The sequence below is a fragment of the Amblyomma americanum genome, chromosome 11 (genome assembly GCF_052857255.1).
Source record: "Amblyomma americanum isolate KBUSLIRL-KWMA chromosome 11, ASM5285725v1, whole genome shotgun sequence".
In the NCBI taxonomy this organism is placed as follows: domain Eukaryota; kingdom Metazoa; phylum Arthropoda; class Arachnida; order Ixodida; family Ixodidae; genus Amblyomma; species Amblyomma americanum.
The window spans coordinates 107918951-107941456 of record NC_135507.1 but is presented as its reverse complement, the minus strand read 5'-3'; the positions used below and the strand labels follow the sequence as shown (position 1 = coordinate 107941456).

The 22506-nt window shown below is 48.0% G+C and overlaps 1 protein-coding gene across 4 annotated transcripts in view; it reads right to left on the bottom strand.

Moving 5' to 3' along the window:
* Positions 1-1518: 1518 nt before the first annotated feature.
* The window catches only part of Keap1 (kelch like ECH associated protein 1), a 233001-nt gene continuing 212013 nt past the window's right edge, over positions 1519-22506 (bottom strand). For all 4 annotated transcript variants that reach the window (XM_077643816.1, XM_077643815.1, XM_077643813.1 and 1 more), the window contains 3 exons: positions 3883-4088; positions 3258-3434; positions 1519-1798 (listed from right to left, as the gene is read on the bottom strand). In XM_077643816.1, coding sequence (XP_077499942.1) covers positions 1647-1798; positions 3258-3434; positions 3883-4088 — 535 coding nt within the window. In that variant the 3' untranslated portion in view covers positions 1519-1646. The remainder of the gene's footprint in view (positions 1799-3257; positions 3435-3882; positions 4089-22506) is intronic.

The window sequence follows — 22506 nt, the reverse complement described above, 5'->3', positions numbered from 1 at the left end:
TCCGCACTCAGAAAACTTCAGACTGCTCCTGTGCCATCTTTTGGGTCAGCGGCGTGCATCAGGCGGCGGGGTTTTTCCGGTGGCTGCCCCTTGCCGGGGCCTTCATGCCACTTCAAGCGAGGAAGATATGACGTGGGTGTCCCAACATAAGGTCGACGCTGCATTTTCTGCTGAACGGGATAAAGCTAGTCATAAGTTGGAAGTGCCTGCCAGATACACTCGGAGTCATTTTCATTGATGGCTCCGGACTATTTACTCTGTTCTATTACCAGGGGCGCACCACGTCCGGCGAGCATGCTGGACGCTGTCCACCCTAAAGGGGTGAACTGCGGCTGTGATTATTGGCACACAGACGAATTCTTTACAGCTCGTACTTGCCTGCTTTGACATATTTTCTTTCAACTGAGGTTTGGCACTGAGCACGTTGTGGAATTAAGTCAACATTGCTAGGTGTTGCCATAAAAAAGCCACACATCTGCCGTTGAATGCCGGTTTTCGACCGTACGCCAGAAAAACTAAATAAGACGTTTTCACTTCCCGACTTGCCAGTAGCAGATGAACTAGTGCAGGAAGTTTTCTTCTCTAAGTTCCCGTGTAAAAGTGATTCAGGATCCTAAAGCGTCAACACAGATGTTGGCGGCAGTCGTGATACCATTACGAGAAAGCATTTGACTCAGTGGAAACCTCAGCAGTCATGCAGGCATTGCGGAATCAAGGTGTAAAAGAGCCTTATGTAAAAACACTGGAAAATCATTTAAAGAGAGTGCCTTAAAGTAGAGGGGCGGCTCCGGCTCTCTGAAAATCTGAAAATTATTTTATTCTGCATAACAAGAAAAGCTATTGTAAAGCACAACAGGCAGCGTTAACAATAATAGTACGAGCATCAACTGAAAATGCTTGGAAACTGTCGAGCTCCTGTTCGATACAACCCATATAAAATTTATCATGAGTGCACATAAATGTCGCCTAATGTAGGGTGCTCATTGCTTTCTAGAACGCACGAAGACTAAATGCATTAGCAGACATCAACACGCCTCCTTGCCTCTAAAATATACCACAGCGTGCAATTTGAAGCCCCAATTTAATCACATATACCCGACAGGTAAGTACTTGCATGGACCCAGTCTCAGATGGCGTACCCGCCGCCATGGCGACGCGCATCGGACTGGCGTTGCACCTCACCCACCGAGAGGCTGCTGGCACGACCTGGTCATGCAAATGGCTCTCGGCGAACCTAACAGCCGCGTTTCCGGTTCCGTCTGCACGCGGCGCAAGCAAGCGCCGTTTAACCAAGCCTCTGCGGTGTTGCATACGCGGTGGACTGGAGCCCTGCCGCAGCATCGACCGGACTGGCGGCGCAGCACCACGCACAAACAAAGCGACACAAATGGCAGTTACGACGGCGAATTTCTAAACGCTAAATCGGCGACCGCGACGACAATCTTCTAGGGCAGCGAGGACCGCAGTTGAGGTATGAGTGTCCGCGCTGGTGACGGTCCCTGCGAGTGTCTTCGGAAAGGAGGGGGGCACGGTGAAACACTTCCTGTTTTCGCGGTTGTCAGTTAGTATTCGCGAAAATCGAGTAAGCGAATGATTTTTCTTTTCTTCGGCGAGACGAGGTGGGCCTGCTTGAATGGTGGCGCCCCTTATAAGACCGAGTGCATGAGGTGCGGCGCCCGCCAGACGGCGGCTGCGTGTCCGCTGCGGCCGGCCTGCATGGGGTTTCCCTCGGACCACTGCTCGGTCTCGAGGTCGAACACCTCAACCGAGGAGAGGAACTCGGCGCCGTCGTAGCCGCCTGCGCCAATGAGGGGGCGCGCAGCCACCACCCACGGAGACTCGATTACTCCTTGCAACGTACCAGTGCAACTAACAACTAGTATAATGACGATATAACATAAGTATTGCTTTTAAAGCACTGCAGTAACGGGCAGCATAATAACACTCAATCACTTTGCTATCTTTGATTTCGCTGTTGATAATAAACCAGTTTAGAACTTCTTTATTAACAAGACAACTACGGCATCGATCACTCTCATCTCATCTTCATACTGACTTTTAAGGCAGATACCTACAAGTTACACTTTCTTTTACGGGTAAAACAGCAGATAGGTACCAAATCACCCTATAGTATCCCCCTTGCGGTGTCGACAACTAGCGCTAATATTCTTTCCCGATTATTGATCTGCGTTTTTAGTCTTCTATTCCTTTAAAAAACGAAGATATTGAACTTCAGATATGATAAATGATGCCGAGTTACTATAAATGAATCATAAAGGGAAACTTTGCTGTGTTTTTGCATCAAACCGGAGTTATAAGTTCTTGATTAGTTACTATTTATCTCTTTTGCATCAGACTGGCATCATAAAATTTTTACGATATCTTGCATTAACGTTTTTAATCATAGTACTCCAAATTCGTGATGAGTTTTTGCATTCACTTTTCAGTTGAGATTCGCAAAGACATCGGAGCAGTATCTTCTTGAAGCATTACCCCCGTCATGTTGTTATCAATTGCTCGTTCAGTAGTGACGCACATGAACTAAATTTGCAGTTAAATCTTTTGGTTTGTACGTCCCAGATAATGTAAACACGACACCAATGGTTTTTCTTAGAAAATTGTGCCTATAAAGAGCTTTCCATTAGCACCCATGGGAAGCCTTTAACTGCCAGTACATGAGCTTGAGCTCGTGGTACACAGAAGTTTGAATCAGGTGAGTGTGCTGCTGAGGTAAGTTTCCCCAGTGCATTTTAGAGCCATATTTTCTCGGTCTTGATACTTGCTACTTTCAGAATGAAGGTGGAAGCTGGACTGTTACATGCACTGTTTCGTGGATGTTTGCACTATGTTTAAGAAAGCATTACCGCAGTTTTTCTGTGTGAAGTTCATGAGATGTTAAATAAGTGTAATTCAGGGCATTTCCTTCTTTTTACCGAAACACTAGTTTTAATGCATTATAAGCCATACAAAAGCATCACATAGGTATATACACCACAAATTAAAGAGAACCCCTACAAAAAAAAGTCTAAGTCAGAAACGCAGTGGCCGTTCTTCAACACTAATGGATCAGTAAAACCACTCACAAGTTGTCAGAAATACTTGATGAGTCTACAATCGTTCACCTCAAACCAGAAACTCATTGCACAATTTTATACGGGTAGCATCGCGTAAAGAAAAATGAATACCTTCAGCTTTCGTTTTTGAGCTCTATTGCACAGTAACTGCCGACGAATAAAGTAAGGCACAGGGCTTCTCACCGAGCGCGTATATTTTCCCTCCCAGCTGTGCGAGGGCGAGCGCGCTGCGCGGCACCTTCATGGGGGCCACGGCTTCCCACTGGTCTCGCTCCACGTCGTAGCGCTCAGCGGACTTGAGCTGGCTGCTGCCGTCGTAGCCGCCGACCACGTAAATCCACCGCTCCACGGACACCACGCCTGGTCGCCGCGGGGGGAAGAGACAGCGGCGCCAGCGTGCAATCGGTTTGTGAACATCGCCACGACTGACACTGGCGCTCCATGCATGGAGCTCTGTCCGCTTTATGTACACACGACAGCCATCCCCCAGCCTTGACAGAAAATGTAGAAAGAGATTGACGACTCACTTATAGGATGATACTTTTTACTTCTGCCGAACCCATTGCGTGAAAGTTGCGACAGTTAATTTCGCTTCACCTCAGCTGGATTGTATGCCTCGTTAATGATTTTTTTTGGCCTTGACAATGTTGACTGGGAAGCGGGTGCTTTTAAGAAAGCTCTTGCGAGCAGCCACCTCCACTGTCGCTTTTCGGGGAATGCTTGTGCACCTTTCGCATCTCGTGAAAAGCTTCCCCTCCCAACACGCGAATGGCTCGATACTGTACATAGACAGCCATGTACGCCGTACCGGCTCCGCTGCGGCACAAGTTCATGGGCGCCACGTCGCACCACATGTCCCGGTCGGGGTCGTAGCACTCAACCGAGCTGAGCCGCGCCTGGCCGTTGTAGCCGCCCATGGCGAAGAGCAGCCGCCGCTGGACGGACACGCCGACGCCGATGCGCGCCCGCGTCATGGGCGACACGTACGTCCACTTGTCCTCGGCCGGGTCGTACCTGCAGCGCCGAGCTCAGCTCAGTTTCGTGCAGCGTGTCTAAGCAGAGGGCATGCGCAAACGTGCGAAGGCTTCCGTACTTACGACTAAGGCGACCTACAGTGCCCAGAAGACGCTGCGATTGTTCCACTGCGCTAATGAAAACTGCTCTCCTAGGCCGCTTGATTCGTGACAAACGTCAGATGACAGCTGCCATGCCTGATAACCAATCATCATCCATTTATACGGCACGCCTCGCTGATATAGCCTTCCGTCTTCTCTACGTGGGCATACGCACTCTCTAAGCACAGTTCTTGTTGCACTACTGAAGCTGCGATGAGTGCAGAGGCCAAGTCAATTTCTAAACCTGCTGAATATAGCGCCAGTACAAAATGGGGGAATGGCAGCGTGTGCATGCGCCAAACGGTGTTTCATATCAAGCCTTAGCAACCTTAACGTACGTTCGCGTTATGTGCGCTATTTCCCGAATTTAGCGTGCGCGACTGTTGTGTACGCTTAAATAACGTTTCCAGAATGGCGGCGCGCTTCGAAGCAGGACCTCTCGTTTCGGAGTGAATTCGTCATTGTTACTGGTGTTTTCATTACGTCCACTGATTAAAAATAGGGAACCGGGATTTCCTCCTCTTTCATCTTACGTATAGAAAAATTCAAGAGCGGCAAGCTTGCTTTATGTTTATTTCGAATGAAAATTCTGCCACTCCTCGGCGTAAAGAAATGTCAGTTCATTGACAGAAATGTTTCCCGTTCTAAAAACCAGATGGCGATATTAGGCTGAACTAATCGCTGTGTCTCCGTTTCCATGCCGTGGACAAAAGTGCGGATGTGACGCTTCGGGTGACGGCTCACAATATTACGTAGTTTTAGAAAAGGGGGCCCCAAAGTTTGGGGCTCCCAAAAAGTTTGGGGAGTCGAAATGCGCATACTCACAACGCAAGGCCCACACTGCGTCTTTGGTTAACTTTAGTGGCGAACGCTATTTTGCCAATATAGCGTACGCCCCAAATATAGTGACCTCTAATACTATAGCAGGATACAAGTTAAAAAAAAACAGCAGTTGCTAACACTCGGCCACGGTCCGCGGCGTCCAGTATTACTCCGACGGCCAGTCGTAACAGAAGACGAAACCACCTTTTTAGTGCCTGACTGAGATAAACAAGCCAGTTATCATAACTGCTCAGCTTATAATTTTTGGGGGGATAAACTTCTTGTTTAGGTAACAAGGAAAGTCTCAACAATGGACTACTTTTTCGTCGTCAAGAAATTCTGTGCGGCGGTCCTGAATGTGGGCGGAGCTTCACTGCAGACTTAATGGCCTCATGAAGTTTGCGGTATGTTTGCGATGTTAAAGGGCGCCGCATCACAAATACCCTGCAGCAAGAATCTTTAACATGCGTTTTGTGGACTGAGTTATCTGCAGTCAAAATTTTAACTTCTGTGTCTGCACTCCTTTCCCTCTCCTCTTGCCAATTTTCGCACGCCAGAACGTCGGCTCTCCTCCGCCGGGGACGCCACCGATGCGCAGGGAGAAGACGTTCCTCGATTCGGCTCCGCTTATAATCGTCCCACATTGCGGTCTGTCAACTCGGATCCTAAGAACTTTGGTACCAACTTCTCCGCGGAGATTAGCGGCACAATGGGCATGACTTTTATGAAGGTGCACGGGGCCACTTTCGAAGAATTCCTGAGACTGAAGATTTCGCCGACCGCTGCGGCGCTAAGCCTAACGGCGGTGAGGCTTCCGCCAGCCTCGGTCTGGCTCCTCGGTTATGGCGGGTGCCAAGACGGTTACCAGCTATGACCCGATATCCATGCAAGTTATACGCGTGGATGCAGCTAAACCAGACGACCTTCCAACATCGGAAGATGAATATTTGGACGACATGGTCAAACTCTGTAGACGCCAGCTGAAGATGAAGGCTCCCAAGGTCACTGGTGCCGCCACCCCGCAAGTGGCGGCTCGCTCCGCGCATGCTTTGCAAGGGGGCGTAGCTGGAGCGTCCTTGAATGGCGGAGCACGCAAGCCCCAGTGGCGGCCGCAGCAGACTCCGCGCGCTGCGCGCGATAAAGAAAAAACAATTCAGTGGGAAGGGCGGCAGCAAACCCGGCAACATCTGCTTAAACGGACCTTTCTACGTTTTTCAGCTGCTGCTTTCTGGGATCAGCGTGCAACGTCACCATCGCGGCAACAACGAAACTGCAGCCAGAGTAAGGGAGCTGCCGACAGACTTCTACTGAATGCCAGCCAGAGGGCCACGGCTGGGAAACAGAACATCGTCAGCTGGACTATATATACGCCACGCCCGCTCGAGGACGTCATCTGACCTCCCGGGGGGAAGGGGGGGGCCGTAAAAGAAACCTGCATCAGCGTCTGTTCTTCAGTGCGAAAGGCGGCAGCAACCGCGACAACAAGCGCTTAAACGGACCTTTCTACATTTCGCAGGTAAGAGCAGATATTCGCTGTTCTCGTAGTGACGATCTTATTTTCTTGCTGCTGCCTTTCCCACAAAGAGTGTGTGACTTGTCCGTATCTGTGAAGGTGTTTCTTGCCAGACTGCTGTTAATAGGAGGGGACATTAAGAAAATACCGGACGCATAGGTCAATTTGCTGGCATCTTACAGAAACTGCAGGATGGCCAAGATGCTATTACTAGTAAATTAGACGACATTGAAAAAAGGCAAAGATAGAAACACTAGAAAGCGATGTGGGGAACAAGCTGGAATCCTTAGAATCTAGGGTTGCAAAACTTAAGAATACGGATCAACAATCCTCAGAGTTTCAAAGCCAGTTTCAAATCCAGTCGAAAAACGCAGAGGAATTGCCCATTAAAATTGACGAGCTGGAAAACCGCACATGAAGAAGGAATGTTGCATTTTATGGCACAGAAGATAGTGACCCGCATGGAAGCTGGGAAACGTCAGAAAATGCGGTCAGGAAGTGTTGCCAGGAAAAACTGCAAGTCACGTTAGGGCCAACCCAGAGAGCCCACAAAATTGGGAATCATTTTTCACAGCGCAACCGTCCCATTATTGCCAATTTCTTATCATAAAGACACAGAGAAAGTTGTAAGCAATGGTAGGAAACTGAAGAACACGATCACGGTAAGGTAGGTAGAATGGGGAGGTGTGAAGACCGCTGCGCTTTCCCTCGGGTGCGCGTGATCCCTCTGCGCACCGATGCCACCAGGGGGAACGTGGCGCTGCTACTAGCGGCGCGGTAAGCCCAGCCCGGCCAGCCTGCCTCAGCCGCTTAGCTGCGTTGGTCTTGCACCCGCCGTAGCAGTTGTCAGTTCAGTTGGTTTCGTCGCCTGTATTCAACTGTCTGTGGCAGCGTTTTCTTATGCGACGACGAGATGCCTTCATCAGCGAAAAAGAAAACGGAGAGTTTGTGCTTTGTGCCTGGGTGTGACACGGGATACAGAAAACTTCAGAAAAAAGTCTCTTTATGTCATGCCCCTTCCTGCCAATAAATGTTTGCCGAGCGGTCTTGAGCGATCTCAAGGGCCGACAAGGCGTTGGAGGAGAACTCAACAGTTTGCAAAAAAAAAAATGATGGCCTAGCTCTGTTAGGCGAGCATATATGTAGCGTAAGCGCGGCCACATCTGGTTCGGTAGAGTTTAAATGAAAGTCGCGCATTCACTACATGCGCCTTTATTCCCGGTTCAACCTTGAGCCGTCGTGGCAGAGTGGTAGCGTCTTCGCTCAAACGCCAAAGGCCGGCTGGGTGCAACTCCCAGCCTCGGCACATGGTTTTTTTATTCAGTGAGTGTGCGGGGGTTGACTACGTGGCCAACCATGTAGTGCGGAGCAGCTGCCGGTGGCGTGGCTAGTCACGTGGTTCGTTACGCGGTTGGTCACGTGGGGCGGTTTCCAGAGAATGCGCGGACCGGCGAGGAGCGTGCGGCTGCGGCGGCTCCGGAGCTCCAGCTGTGCGCCGTGTGACGTCACTGCGCCTCGCGCATGCGCAGCACGGCTCTCCACGAGCCACGCGAAACTGCTCAATCTCGGCCAGTGTAGCCTGCGCTACGAAACATTTCGACTCGCGGTACGTAGCCAATATTTTTAGCTGTGCTTGTGGGTCAGACTTATTGGAATGTAGAAAGCGTCTAGGATAAACAAAAGTGCGACACATGTTATCGGCGCGCAGTGTGACGGTACGTAATGCATAGCACGACATTCCGGCAGCATGCCAATCCTGGTCTTTCACGCTAGCTCAAATTGATCACCATGGTCTGTTCTTTCTCTTGCCGCTAGGTTTGTCGTTCGTGACTTCAAGCGCATTATTAATGGAGTTGAGGTCTTGATACCACGTTACATTCCTGCCCTCTCAGAAGACGCAATACCTACTGTATTTCCTAACCTACCGAAATACATTAGCAGTAAGGCAGAAACTTGGGCTAGTTGGATATTGTTTGAACTCATATTTTCTAGCGCTTAGTGAACACAAAGGACAAGAACACAAATACACAGGACGTACGCTAGCGTACGTCCTGTGTATTTGTGTTCTTGTCCCTTGTGTTCACTAAGCGCTAGAAAAATAAGCGTACGTCCTGTGTATTTGTGTTCTTGTCCCTTGTGTTCACTAAGTGCTAGAAAATATGAGTTCAAACATTAGCAGTACGCTGGCGACAGAAACAAAAAGAAGAAATGCCTCACAAGCATCTATACCTTCAAAAAGAAGCGGCGCTTGCCTTTACACAACGAAGCAATGCCCCCCGGCAGTCGGGGAGGCTGCAGATACATAGTGGGATGGAATGCCCAAGCCACTCGCCGAGAAACTTCATTTTCGATCTTAAACGACCTTCGGAACTCTGGTCACTGCAGAAGCTTCAGCAGAACAGCATTGATTGCTACCAGCCTACAGAATTTGCAAAGAACGAAACACAGCCTGTTGTGTTTACCAAAATGTAGTGTTCTGCATTGGAGAAGGACATGCCAAGTGCAGCATCTTCTTGGCTGGGCAGCTTCATAAGGAATACGATGTGCAGTGTAAAGAAGAGCACAAGGAGAATTGTCGTATGCAAATAGCCTCACCGTGTGCAGTGGAATTGGCCATACAAAGGAGTTCCAGAAGCTAAATATGAACATTGGAAGATTATCTTGGCATTGTCAGTTCTCTTCAGCATGCAACGGATCAGTACTACAACGTAAGTTGTTGTGGACTTGAGGGATTGCATACAGCATATAGAAATTTGTGTACACCAATTCCTTAACATTGACGACAGGACTGATACATTTGAACTGTCTTTTTTTTAAATTTCGGGCACATCTGCAAAGCTATCTAACCGCTGCCTGTCATGCAAAACAACCAGAAGCAGTATGAAAGCTCGCTTGCTGCGCTGTAAAAGAAGGCTAGACTCCCGCTTTCAAACGTTGCTGCAAAACGGCTGAAGTATGCCACGCGTACCCTGCAACGGAGGAACAATAAGTTGAACTCTCTGGAAGATGCCCTCATAAAGATGCAAGAAAAAAATCATGGCAATCAAAGCATCTTTTTTGAGGAAAATATTAGACTGAATACTCTTTTTCTTTCTTCAAAAAGTATTTATTTTTGTAACTGTGTTTTCCAGCTCAAAGAGCTTGCCAAAAAACAGCAATCCACTGCGCGTGCATGGTTTGAGGTATCAAGGAGAAAGTCCAACCATGGGTACTGTTACAACAAAGAATGGTTACTGGAATGTATCCTTCTAAGGATGGAAAGTCCACGACTGTATGAGCACCTGAGGTCACATAAAATCTTGGTGCTGCCTAGTCGAGTCTGTCTGCAAAAATGCATGAAGGTATTTAAGCATGCCTTTTTTTACATGAACAAAAAGTAACTGCTTTTCCTATTTACAGGGCTTCAAAGCATCGTATGGGTTTAGCACCAAGCTTCTTGGATGTATAAAAAAACAGAACTACTTGATGGAATGAAGCGCCATGGGGCTTGCTCATAGATGAAACTTTCTGCTCACTTGGGCATGGCAACCTCAACTCATGTAGAAGGATTTGTTGGCCTAGGTCAATTGAGTGACCAGAGGGGCAAATATACGAAAGCTGACCATGGGCTTGTCATCATGTTTCCGCCTTTAGTAGGCAGTTGGAGCCAAATAATTGGCAAGAATGTTAGTACAAAATAATATTTAATTTCAAGCTATGATCACATTCTTATATGACATGCTTCATTTCTCTACAGGGGTATTTGCTTCAAATGGAAACGTCAAGTCTCGGATGCTTTCAAAAATTGTTTTGGAGGCAAGGGTGTTATGTGAACAAGCTGGTCTTTTAGTTCACTATGTCTGCACAGACGGCGCAACATGTAATCGTTCTATGTGGCAAAACCTTGGTGTGTACGGCAACGGGAAGAATTTAAAGTGCAATGTAACGTACCCTAGTGATGACAACACAGGTTCCTACACACTGAAATATTTCAGACTTCCCGCACCTCAAAAATGTGCGCGAACCACAGTGCTTAAACAAGGACTCAACACACATCTTGGCCCAGTAAGCTTCCTACATGCTGGTCTTTTTTTTATATATGCCTTGTTTGATTGCTTTTTAATCTGAAGTAAAATTCTATTTCATTCTTGATTACTTATATTACAGGCCCACTGGGAGCATATCTCCAACATGTGGAAGCTGGACAATAACACTGTGACGTCAAGGTTGTACCACAGCTTACCCGCAGTCACATTTATCCAAATGGATTTGACAAGATGCAAGTAGACTTCGCTTTTCATATTTTCAGTTCAGAAGCTGAACGTGCGATTTCCTTTTACAAGGAGGTAATAAAAAGAAGTTACCCAAATGCAGAGCCAAGAAGAGCTTTTGTTGATCTGATGGCCAAGCTTATTGAAATTATAACATCGAGATTCCCTGCAGAAGTCATGAGGAAATTTCTTTGTGGGGTGTTTCTCTCAAAATGCTGCATGATTTTGTTTTTGGTATTTCAGACCGGGCAGTAGGAAAGTGGCCGCCCTTGATGAAGCGTTTCTTAATGGATGGAAGGCTGACGCCAAAGGGCTCGGCTTTCTTAGAGTACTTCTGAGGGGCTGAGGGTGTCTGTGCACTCAACAAAGCACCTTCTAAAGTATCTTTCAGAAAATGCCGGCTTCAATTATATTATCACCTCGAAACTGAGCCAAGACTGCCTGGACCAATGCTTCGCTGTTGTCAGGCACACGAGTGGGGCAAATGATCATCCTACCCAAGCACAGTTCATTCTGATCATAAGGTATGTAATTTTTACTTGGGTTTTACAGACTGTCAGCATGGTTATTTATATATGTAACAACTACTGCATGTGCACATCCTGGTGTCTAATCTTATACAGTCTGGCAAGGAGCCCTAAGGGCGGCAATGTGTCGCCGAATGTCCTAGAGTCGCTGCTGTCTGTTGAGGAGGTGCTGGCTGAACAGGAAAGCCTGGCCGAAGACAGCATGGAGGCTTTGCCAACTGATGCCGTGAAAGTGGCTGTAGACCATCACGGCTATTCTGAGCGACACAGCGATGCGCGGCTGATCAATTACATTGCAGGCTATGTAGCTAGGAAGCGTGTTTTGACAACTAATTGTGAAGCCTGCAGAGCAGCATGTCTATGTGATAAAGGCAACATTTCCAAAGAACTTCCAGTTGAGGGAACTAATAAGTGGTACCTTGGGGGCCTATTACATCCGTCAGTATTATTTTACAATCTTATCAACGTCCTTCAAAACAAGATTACACATGCGTTCAGCTGAATGCGCTTGCATGCCGAAGCTGCGACAGAGATTTTACAGTTTATTAGTGATGTGCCAAAAATTGGTTGTTTTGAGCATTCTGCTGCGCTGAGAGCATCCGTTGTACGTTTTTATTGCCTCGCAAGGATTAACTTTTTGCTTAAGGGCATAAATCAGGAGAATAGTGAAAAGAAACAGAAAACAGCGAAAACTTGTGTGTTGTATATCTAATTCTGCAGTTCTCCCTTTCATTTGTAAATAAACTATTTCATGGCCACATATGTGTTGCTTCACAGTCTGTGTTGCTTCGCAGTCAAGATGACATACATGTTACAGGTGCGCAATCGGCGACAAAAACTGGTTTTTGCGTTAGGGCGCCTTCAGCCTGTGCGACTAGTAGTAGTGGTGGTTTATTAAAATAGTAATAAAAAGAAAAGATAAGGTTTTTGCTAGCCTCGGCATCTGCCATCGATACTGACGAACCTGAGCTGGGGCAGCGGAAATAAAGGATAGCAGGCAGAATGGAGAAATGAAATGAAAGAGATAAGGGGACAGGAAGAGAGGACAGGGAGAGGTAATATACACAAATTATTTTGCACAGTAAGAAATGTGTACAGGTTGCGCGTGTGATTAGTTCATGATGAAGCAATGCGACTGCAGTTTTAAAGTCCTACGGCACGCATTACAACCTGCTCTTCTCGCCGTAGTGGCTGCGTTTCAATGGCGAAACAACGCAGAGAGTCAGTGCACGTTAAAGAAACCCAGGTGGTTGAAATTATCTTGAAACCTTCCACTTCGGCATCCCTCACAACCTGGCAGCGTGTCGAAGTGTGCACGCACAAAACGCGCTTCAGTCCAGCTATGCAGTGCAAATTGGGCTTGTGAAGCAGCATATTTCACAGGAAAAATGATGCGAGTTGACGAAACATTATTTTATGGTAAAGATTCATTCTTTGACACTCACAGAAAACGCGCGATAAGCGAAACGGGTTCATTTTAGCCTCAGTGGTAAAAATATATCCTACGCGATGCGCTCATTTCGGCTGCGCGCCTTACCGCGCCGTATGGTGTCTTTGACTGGTCGCTCCCGCGATCCGGTTACAATCTGGCAGAGTGGGAGCCGCTCTTGCTCTGAGCGCATAGCGAGACTAGTCAAGCCGAATGGTCAGCGAATTTTCAGAGCGGAACCATGACGCGGCATCGCTGCTGATATGTGAGGTGGTTGACATATTAACCTTTGAAGATTTTTTTCATGCTGTATGCACACCGTCGGAAAATCTCAGATTAGTTTTTGGCGTTACGTTTAGAAAAATTGCGTTCGAAAGCAATTTGTACGTAAATCAAAAAACAAGCCCGAGCGCTCTACACAGCGAGCCCATGAACGCGGCCCCTGTACGCACGAGTGGTGGCTTTCCCGTACAGCGTAGAAAATGGCGGACCTTCGCGCAACTCCGCTCCCTGCGGGAGCACATACAGGACACTACCGCGCCTCTACCCTCAGCGCCGCCACACGGCATCGGCGCGCTGCGGGGCCATGCATCCCCGGCCGATTTTCACACCTCCCCATTCTAGCCACCTCAATTGCGGCATTTCCAGGGACTTTTCACCACGTGTGAGTGAAATCCGACACAACTTGTGGTCATTTGCAAAACCAAGGAAGTGTAATTGAAAGGACAAAGTTCAACTTGTGCATGATAAGCTGATCATAAACGGTGAAACATATATTTGGGATAACGATGCGTCGACTGTAGCTAAAATAAGTAAAAAGTGACAACAGGCTAAGAACCCGAAAAGCAAAGTGACGCAGCGCTCAGTTCTTTTATTAAACTGTCAAAACATTAAAAATAAAATTGATTACTAACGGGCTACCGGGGGCTCTAGGCACTGATATTGTTTTTGCGACTGATTCATATTTGATACATCTATATATAGCGAAGTATTTCATTCAAACTATCAAGTTTATAGGAAAGACAGAATTCGTCGACGCGGAGGAGTATTTATTTTATTTTATTTACTTAATAATTATTGCAGGCCCTAAGTAGGTCCTAGCAAGGGGGGCTAAAAAATACTGCATTGTGAATATCAATTCATCGCGCGAAACATAATTAACAAACTATACTGAGAAATGTTAAACTTTTATAGGAATACATACATAAATACGAAACACGACTATGAGGTAGACGACAATTTGTCAATGAAATCAATGGACATGATGACATGAGAAGGCAGCTTGTTCTATTCCTCAATAGTGTATGGATAAAAAGAACATTTAAAGGCATTAATTTTAGTTTGATATGGAGTTAAAGAATGTGCATAATGAAGTCTTGTGGGACTGGCTGTAAGGGATGCAAGGTTAAGTTCGGAAATCATGGCGAGTAATGGTTAAGTTAAAAACCATGGTTAAGGAAATGGTTAACCGTTTCTAATGGTTAAGAAATCCTTGCACAGTAAGGAAATTGACATTAAGGCCAATAAAACGGAATGGGTATGGTGTCGCATGAGGACTTCAGATGGAGGCACCCTTGCTCTAGGATCATTCTGACGACCACCTGGAGCCAATGCTGAAATAGCTTGTTAGACTCTATCCACGCCATTCTTCCCGATGACCGCATCATCCTTGCAGGAGATTTTAACCTACCGAACATGCATTATTGAACGAACACCACTATTAACAGCTTCCTCGCTAGTTTATGATATAACCGTTAAATGCGGCCTCGAGCAGTACGTCCCTTCACCTACACGCTGAAACAACATACCAGATTCGATATTTACTAATGACCCAAACATTGCGCAAAAAGTCTGTGTTCTTCCTGGCATTAGCGACAACAACATAGTCACTGCTACGTTCATTCTTCCGCACGTAATTCCGAGAGCCACGGCATTAGAAAAGTATAGATGTATAAGAGAGCCAATCATGATGAAATTATAAGTGGTCTAGAGGAAGCGCTCGATGAATATAATGTTAAATACCAGCACAAAGATGTCGATACCCTCCGGACTATGTTCGAAAACCTGATAGCTGCACGCACTGCAAAACACATCCTAAGTACAAACTTGGTCCGTAAAGTATCGAGACTGATTCATTTTCATCTCTATAAATGATTCCACAAAACTAATGTTGGTGGGTATGTGTAGCTCAATCTTTTCGGGCTAACCTGAGCTATTTATTTTATTTGTTGTGGCAGCCACTAGATGGCACTACATGTAGAAAAATGCGTTGTCACTAGTCGTCTGCGCATTCTGCTATGAGTGAATATGGAGAGATGGACGTCCACCTCGAACAGCGTGTAAACATAAAACTGTGTGAACCTTGGCAAGACACCCACACAGACGTATGAGCTCCTTCGTGACGCTCACGGCAACGAGACATTATCGCGGGCGCGAGTTTTCAAAGAGTGGCACAAGAGGTTCGTTTCGGGGAGAACGTCGGTGAAAGACGACACAAGGCAGGGGCACCCTTACACCTCACGGAATGAAAACAACGTTGCTCGGATCAGGGAAATCGTACAGCAAGACCGCACCATTACAGTCCGCATGCTATCAGGTGCTCTCGACATTATTTAGTAAGACAACATGCCACCAAATTTTGCGTGAGAACTTGGAGAAACGAAAGCTGAATGCCAGACTTGTGCCGCACTCCCTCGCACCAGAAGGACAAGCGGGAATCAGTGAGCGCTGATTTGTCCTCCGAGGCAGAGAAGGATGCTCCATTCGTCGACAGCATCACTGCTGAAGACTAAAAGTGGTGTTTTCAATAGGATCCTCAAAAAAGAGGCAGAGCGCCGAATGGTGGCCCACAAGCTCTCCGGTGTCGAGAAAGGTGCGGCGACAGAAGGCCAAAACAAAGACGATGCTGATAGTTTTTTTCGACGCCATAGGTGTCATACACCACGAGTTCGTCCCACAAGGGCAGACGATGAATCAGGAGTTTTATATCAGCGTGCTCCAACACATGCGTGATGCACTGCGACGCCGTCGCCCTGACTTATGGGCATCTGGACAATGGAGTCTTCTCCACTATAACGCAAGGCCGCACACTGCTCTCAGCGCGACAAAATTTCTCGCCAAGCACAGCATTACTGTACTTCCTCATCCGCCATACTCGCCTGACCTCTCCCGATGCGATTTTTTCTGTTTCCTTGTGTGAAGAAAGCCCTAAATGGTCGCTGAATGGGGAGCGTGGAGGCCATTCAAGACGCCACGACAAAGGAGCTGACAGCCCTGCCAAAAGTGTTTTCCAACTGTTTCTAAGACCTCACGAAGCCTTGGATGCTGCGTATAGACTGCAAGAGAGACTATTTCGAAGGTGTGATGCATAAATGATTTCAATGTGAAACGCATTTTTTTAATGGACTTAGTCTCGGAACTTAACGGACAAAGGTTGCATGTACAAGACAAGCCCACAGGCGATAAACCCTTGATAAACAGTGATGTGATAAAAGGTTATAAAAAGACGTTCTCGCTTATACCAGAAATATAAAAGAAAGCCTACTCTTGTTCAGTCCCATCTGGAAGAACTGAACACACAGTAAAAACATGCTATAGCAATGGAGGAGGAGGATTACTTCTCAGGACTTATAAAGGCTACAACAAACAATTCAAAATCATTCTGAAGCTACATTTAAAAAACACGCAAAAAATACGGGTACCACATTATCTTGCATGAAGGAGTAGAATTAATAGACAATACTGAAAACGCTAATTGCGTCTACTTTAAATCAATTTTTTTAAACCTAAGCGCTATTCACATTACCCACTCTAACAACAACGTGCAAAGTTTAATGCCTCCTGTCAAAAAAACAATATAGGGTATCAGAACGCGTTTGCGCTCATTATATGACTCCAAACCAGCTGGTCCAGATATATCCCCGAAAGTACTAAAAGCCTACTCTGATATTGTCTGAATACCTGTACATGATATATTTTAAACAACTTGAAACTGCAATTCTTCCTGAAGAATGGAAGACTACTTTGATAATACTTTTAAGACTGCCTCTGTCGCATCCGGGCTGACAAGCGTGTTGCAGCCGTCAGACAGCAAAGTTGTCGATAGGCTCCCAATGACGGAGCGCCACTTATTATTCCTAGAAAGAGAAATTGATGCTCTCTCAGGCCCGAATATAGAAGCGGTCCGGGGCTCCATTCAGGAGCTTCTCCAGGCCGAATAGGCAAAAATCACGCCCGCCATATAAAGGCACAGGTCGCTGAGACTGCTCTCTCTGTCGTTCAGCACCAAATTGTAAATCAACTCAGACACAGCCGCTCCCGGTCACCACGACCAGAAATCTGCAGGCGGAAGATTGTACTGCGCCAGGCCACAGGCTTGCTAGAAAAAATATTCCAGCCGCTCTGTCTCCGGAGGAGCTGGCGCCTCTCCCTGAGGTCGCATGAGCTTCGGAGGTGGGACGTGCGCCTCAAAATTAAAGAATCACATTCACGATGGCTAGCCGACCCCAGCAGAAAGCCGACAACTATTAAGAGCAATTCGAGATCATCGAATGGAACTGCAGGGATCTACGGTGCTGGAGGAAACGGTCGCACCTCTAGCTCTACCTGCAGTCCCTCGGTGCCATTCCGGTGGTCTTGACCCTTCAGGAACCCGGAGCGGACGCCAGATTCACAGGGTATAACTCGTTTCAGGGGGTCCTACACAGCGTGCATCCTGGTGGCCGTACACCGCAGTCCCAGTCGACCTCGAGCTGGAGACTGAACAGCACTATAGCGTGGTCAAGGTCTTGCCACTTAAGCGATGTGACCCGTCAATACATTTCTTTTACATTTACTGCGCCCTCCCCCCCCCCCCCCCCACACACACACACAAACCGCGCGTGACCTTCAACGAAATCTTTTACCGCGCGGTCAAATCGGCAGAAAAGGAACCTCTAGTGATCGTTGAACACTTCAATGCTCCCAGCCTTTATTAAAGCTACCACTTTGAGGACGGAGGACGCAAGCTGGCGGAGTTTATGGCCAGGCCCAACTGACCGAATGGCATAAGTTTCGAACACAGAAGATGGATGGATGGGTGGAGAGGCGAAGGATGGAGAGGCGAGGCGTACTGTATGGCCTTAAGTTCACATTAGAAGTGCCAGTAAACGACGAGCTCCAGTTTCTCGACCTCAGGCTCAGGTTCAAGGAGGGGCATGTGTGTTGGGTGAACAAACTTAGGTCCAAGAAGCCGATACTGAACTTTTCGTCAGGGCACTCCAAGTTGGTTAAGATTGGCATCGCTCTCTCGTGTTTACGTTCCGCACTTGACAAGTCTTGTGTGCATAGCGTTCCTTCAGGTGTGTTCTTTCAAGTACAAAGGCTTTGAGCCGCAGGGTTTCCAGACTCGGTCATTTCAAGAGTGTGTGAGAAGCTCTTTTCCACGGTAAAGGATGATCGTTCCGGGAACACTAAGAACGGTGAGGAGGGAGAACAAAAGAAAAAGAAGAGAACCGTGGCAATTCCGTATGTTCACGCATGTCGCGCAACCTTAGGAATGTTGGGAGGAGGTTTGGAGTTGACGTCGTGTGCACAGCGCCGTGTAAAGTGCAGCGCCTTTGTGCCATGACGAAGTAGAGCAGATAGGCGGCGTAACGTCAGCTCGTTTGTATGCACAGTGCGCCACCGCTCCCCATTCTTAGGTTGTGTTTGCGGTGTTGTCTACGAGATACAGCTCTCTTGCAAACAAGTGTATATTGGACAGACCGGGCGATGCTTGAACGTTCGGCTCATGGAACACGATAACCTTTCTTCAGACACCGTTCGTTCAAGCATCGCTCAACACTGTGCAGAGTGCACCAAGAAAAATAAAGAGGTGTGCAAAGCTGATTTAAAAAAAAACCAACGTGTTGTACCGGCATCGCGACCAGCGCACTAGAGAGATAATGGAGGCATATTTCATCGAAAAGAAAAAAGATGTCTGTGGCAGCACTCCCTCGGTCGCGTTATATGATAACAAGAAAGGTTTTTCAAATGCTTCTTGATGTACCACCTTTTTTGTTTGATCTGTGACGCAGTGCATTCGGGTTTTTGAACGTTGGAGGGGATAGTGCCCTCGTCGCTATCTATGTAGTTCGTACCTGTCGCACCTATATCGTTTTTCTGTACATGTATATATTTTTGCGTTCCTTCTTAATAAATCCTAGTTGCGAGACAGCGCTTGTTTTGTCTCCTTTTCTGTGTCATTCGTCCGTTCGCCAAAATGAACACTACCTTCCTTCGCGTTTGTTCACTGTTCACTCTGCCCCGCTTCCGGCGAGAGACAAGAAGCGGGCGGAATGAGTGAGGGAACAAATGCTGGTTTATTACATCCTAGTCGAAATCAAGAGAAAGAAATAGGCTTGGGCAGGGCATGCGCTGCGCATGCAAGTTAACCGCTGGTCATTAAGTGTATAAGAGTGTATTCCAAGAGAAGGCAAGCGTAGCAGGGGGCGGGAGAAAGTTAGGTGGGCGGATGAGAATAAGACGTTTGCGAGCATACAAGTTGGCAGAGAACAGGGTTAATTGGAGAGACATGGAAGAGCCCTTTGCCCTGCATTGGGCGCATTCAGGCTTATCATGATGATTTTAAAGCTGACAGTAAGAGAATCGGACACTTCACCCAAACGCATAATTTGGACTCTGGGCTATCAGGGCCTAAGGGCTCATTCACACTTGCGAGTCGCACAGGGCATGCGAGTAGCAGTCACCTGCGACTACACTGCAGCTCGACAACACCGATGTTTATGCTTGCAAGAACGACCTGCGGGTCGCTTTCTCGTTCGATTTTCGTTTACATACATACACATACGGATGTTCTTTATTTTTCTAAAAGAAAAAAAGGCCAATAGGAAAAAAGCTACTTCAGAGTAGCTTGACTAGGGAATGACGTCGTTCAGGCGCTTTCGGGAGTTTTTTCTGCTTTGGCCACGTCTCCTGCGCTAGGCCCTCGAAAGTGCTTTGCTGGTTCCTCGCTATATTACCAATGTACTGCGACGACCTGGCGAAGAGGAGGAGGAAATGTGCACCGTACAAGCGGCCTGCCAGCCAGCCTGGATGCCGGCGTCAGAAAAATGCGCTTGTACGTTGTTTTTTCGCGTTCATACCATGCCCTGGGAAGTATAAACTCAGAAATGAATCAATTTTGAGGGTCGTTGGCCAGTACCGAGCGGCTGGATAGAAGCAAATTTCTTCTCATAGCCGCTTTGCTGCTGCTGCGGCCCAATGAGGCTCGATCGCCTGACGTCTGCTTTCTCCGCTGCTGAAGGCGTCGCCGAAAATCGAGCATAGTTTTATATTACCATGAGACGGGTTTCGCAATAAACCCGTGACGAGAGTAGCATCTTGGTTACAGCGCTGGTGAGTTCCGAAATGCCCCTCAGCTCCGTCATCGATGTGAAACCAGCTAGGCTTAGAGATGACAAGGGCAGCCAAGGAGCAGATAGCGTAGTTCGTCGCCCGGCGTATCCGCGAGCGGCGTCGTTGCCGAAAGCTCGGCTCACTCGCAGATTGGTTCAGCGGTTTGTGACTCGCAGTCGCAAGGCTAGAAAATGGAGCGGCGAGGGACTGGCCCGCGACTGTCGCTTTTCGACCAACGCGACCGTTCGAGACTGTCGCTTTTTAACCAAAATGGTCGCGCAACCTCTGCGACTCGCAAGTGTGAATGGGCCCTTAGAGGTAACGAGGCAGCGGACGCGGCCGACCGAGCGCATACCCACCGGGCACCCCATCCTGGCTCATCCGGCTCAGAGATTCGGCAACCGTGTCTGCGGATCAAGGAAATTCTGGAACATTATTGCGAACGGCATCGGCATGCTAAGGGCCTGAGTAAAGCTGATGAGCGAGCTCTGAGGCGCTTGGAGACAAACACTTTGTTGTGTCCTGCAATAGCGAAACATTTTGACCCAAAAATTGAGCACTGCCCTCATTGTGAGGAAGGGTCCGATAACTTCAACATGCTTTGGGCGTGTCAGGAGAATCGTTTCCTTCCCCAAACCTCCTTCCCGTCCCGAGAGGCATGGGAGGCAGCCCTGCTCAACTGCTCGGAGCTGGAGTCTCAAAAGGCTCTAGTCCAACGGGCGCGAGTAGCGGCCTCGTCCAGCGGTATCCTGGACTAAGGACTCCGCCTATGCAAAGGGCCATTTTGGGCCTGCAAATTCTGCTTCGCCTTTAAGAGTTGAACGCGACAGCGTGTTGCGCATTGCCACGGAGTCCACGGAACGCCATCGCCCGTTCGGCGCGACGCCTTGCCAGTTAGACAAATCGCTCTGCTAGACACAGTGAAACGGACGCACGGAGCGGCAAACCACATGGAATCGCTGCCAGGCGCCTTGCAAAACGCGCGGGACACAAGTTGTAGTCGTAGTTCGTCGGCACATCGTTCTCGACAAACCCGATGCCACGAACGCCAGCATAGCTTCCGCGCCGAACGATCGGGCAGCAAGCCTCAAGCTTCGTGGTGAACACGCCTTGGATGTGCGCTGCGTTGTTCGCCGCTCAACGCGTGATTCCTGCGTGCCCGCACGGCCCCACTGCGCCCGAACGAGGCGAGCGGGAGGCGCTGCCATCGCGCGCTATCTGTTGGGGCAGTGGTGTACATTGCGAGGAGGAGGAGAGATTTTTCGCTCACGGCCAACGCCGCCGACGCCAACGACACCGGCTTTTCTGCGACACGGGGCCCTTAACGCTGTCGCGTTAAACGTTTTCACCACCACTGCCAACACCTCCGCCGGCCCCTCCGGGACCTCCGCCGGCTCTCGCCGCGCGCGGAGTGGCCGCAGCCTTGGTAGCTGCGTGACGTCTGAAAGAGTTGACGCGGCGAACCGATGATAACCCCCGGCTACTGACGTCACTTGCGCAAAAATTACGGACCGGCACAGCGCGTCGCCGCGAGGATCGAATGCGGGCAATTTCTAAGAATGTATTGTGAATTTCCCGCTCGCTTTTGAGGCCTCGTACACGGCTTGAACGCTCGGTGGCCTATACTCTACATAATGCAAGAGTTTTAAAGTCAGGCTCGAACACCCTTTTCCGGGCGATTTAAGTTCCGGCAACGTCACTCTACGTTCCGGCAAAATGGCGGCGCCCGTCGAAGCGGGGCCTCTCGCTTCACCTCGCTGCTGCTACACTAGGTATGTTTCACGTTCACGGCAAATGAAAGGAGCACGAAGACTTCCCTTTGTATGAAGATACCTACAGCACAAAATTTCAGCGATAACACGCACCGAATTTCAGATTGCTTCCATGTTTACAGCGCTGCTAGGCTTAGCGGATGCGCGTAGTTTTCATCAGAAAGCGCGGAGGTTCAAACCACTGATCTCCACTTAAAACAAGTAAGCAATTTTTGTCCGTGGTCACAAAGAATTGGCATTCTTTTAACAACGTTATTTTTATTTACGCAACAATTTTTATTTATGCGGGCCCAAACCAAATGAAAAATAATTATAATTGCGAAAGTTACCACTGAGCGTTTTAGCCGAGATGGCCCTGCATGTGACAAACAAGCTAAAACAAGGTCAAAAGCGGCCAAAGTATTTTAATGAACTCCATCTTGAGCTTGGAATTAGAGGGAACGTACGCAGATTTACCTCTCCTTTCACCGTACAGTTAAGCATGGCTGTAAACTGAATATGAGATTTTTGTTTTCTGCCCATATCGTGTGCTTCACAGGCGCGCTTGGGTGTTACTTTAACGAACTGCCGTGGTTGTTTGAGAAACGCCACTCAAAACGCAGTAACATGCTAAAAGCGCTGCGTGAC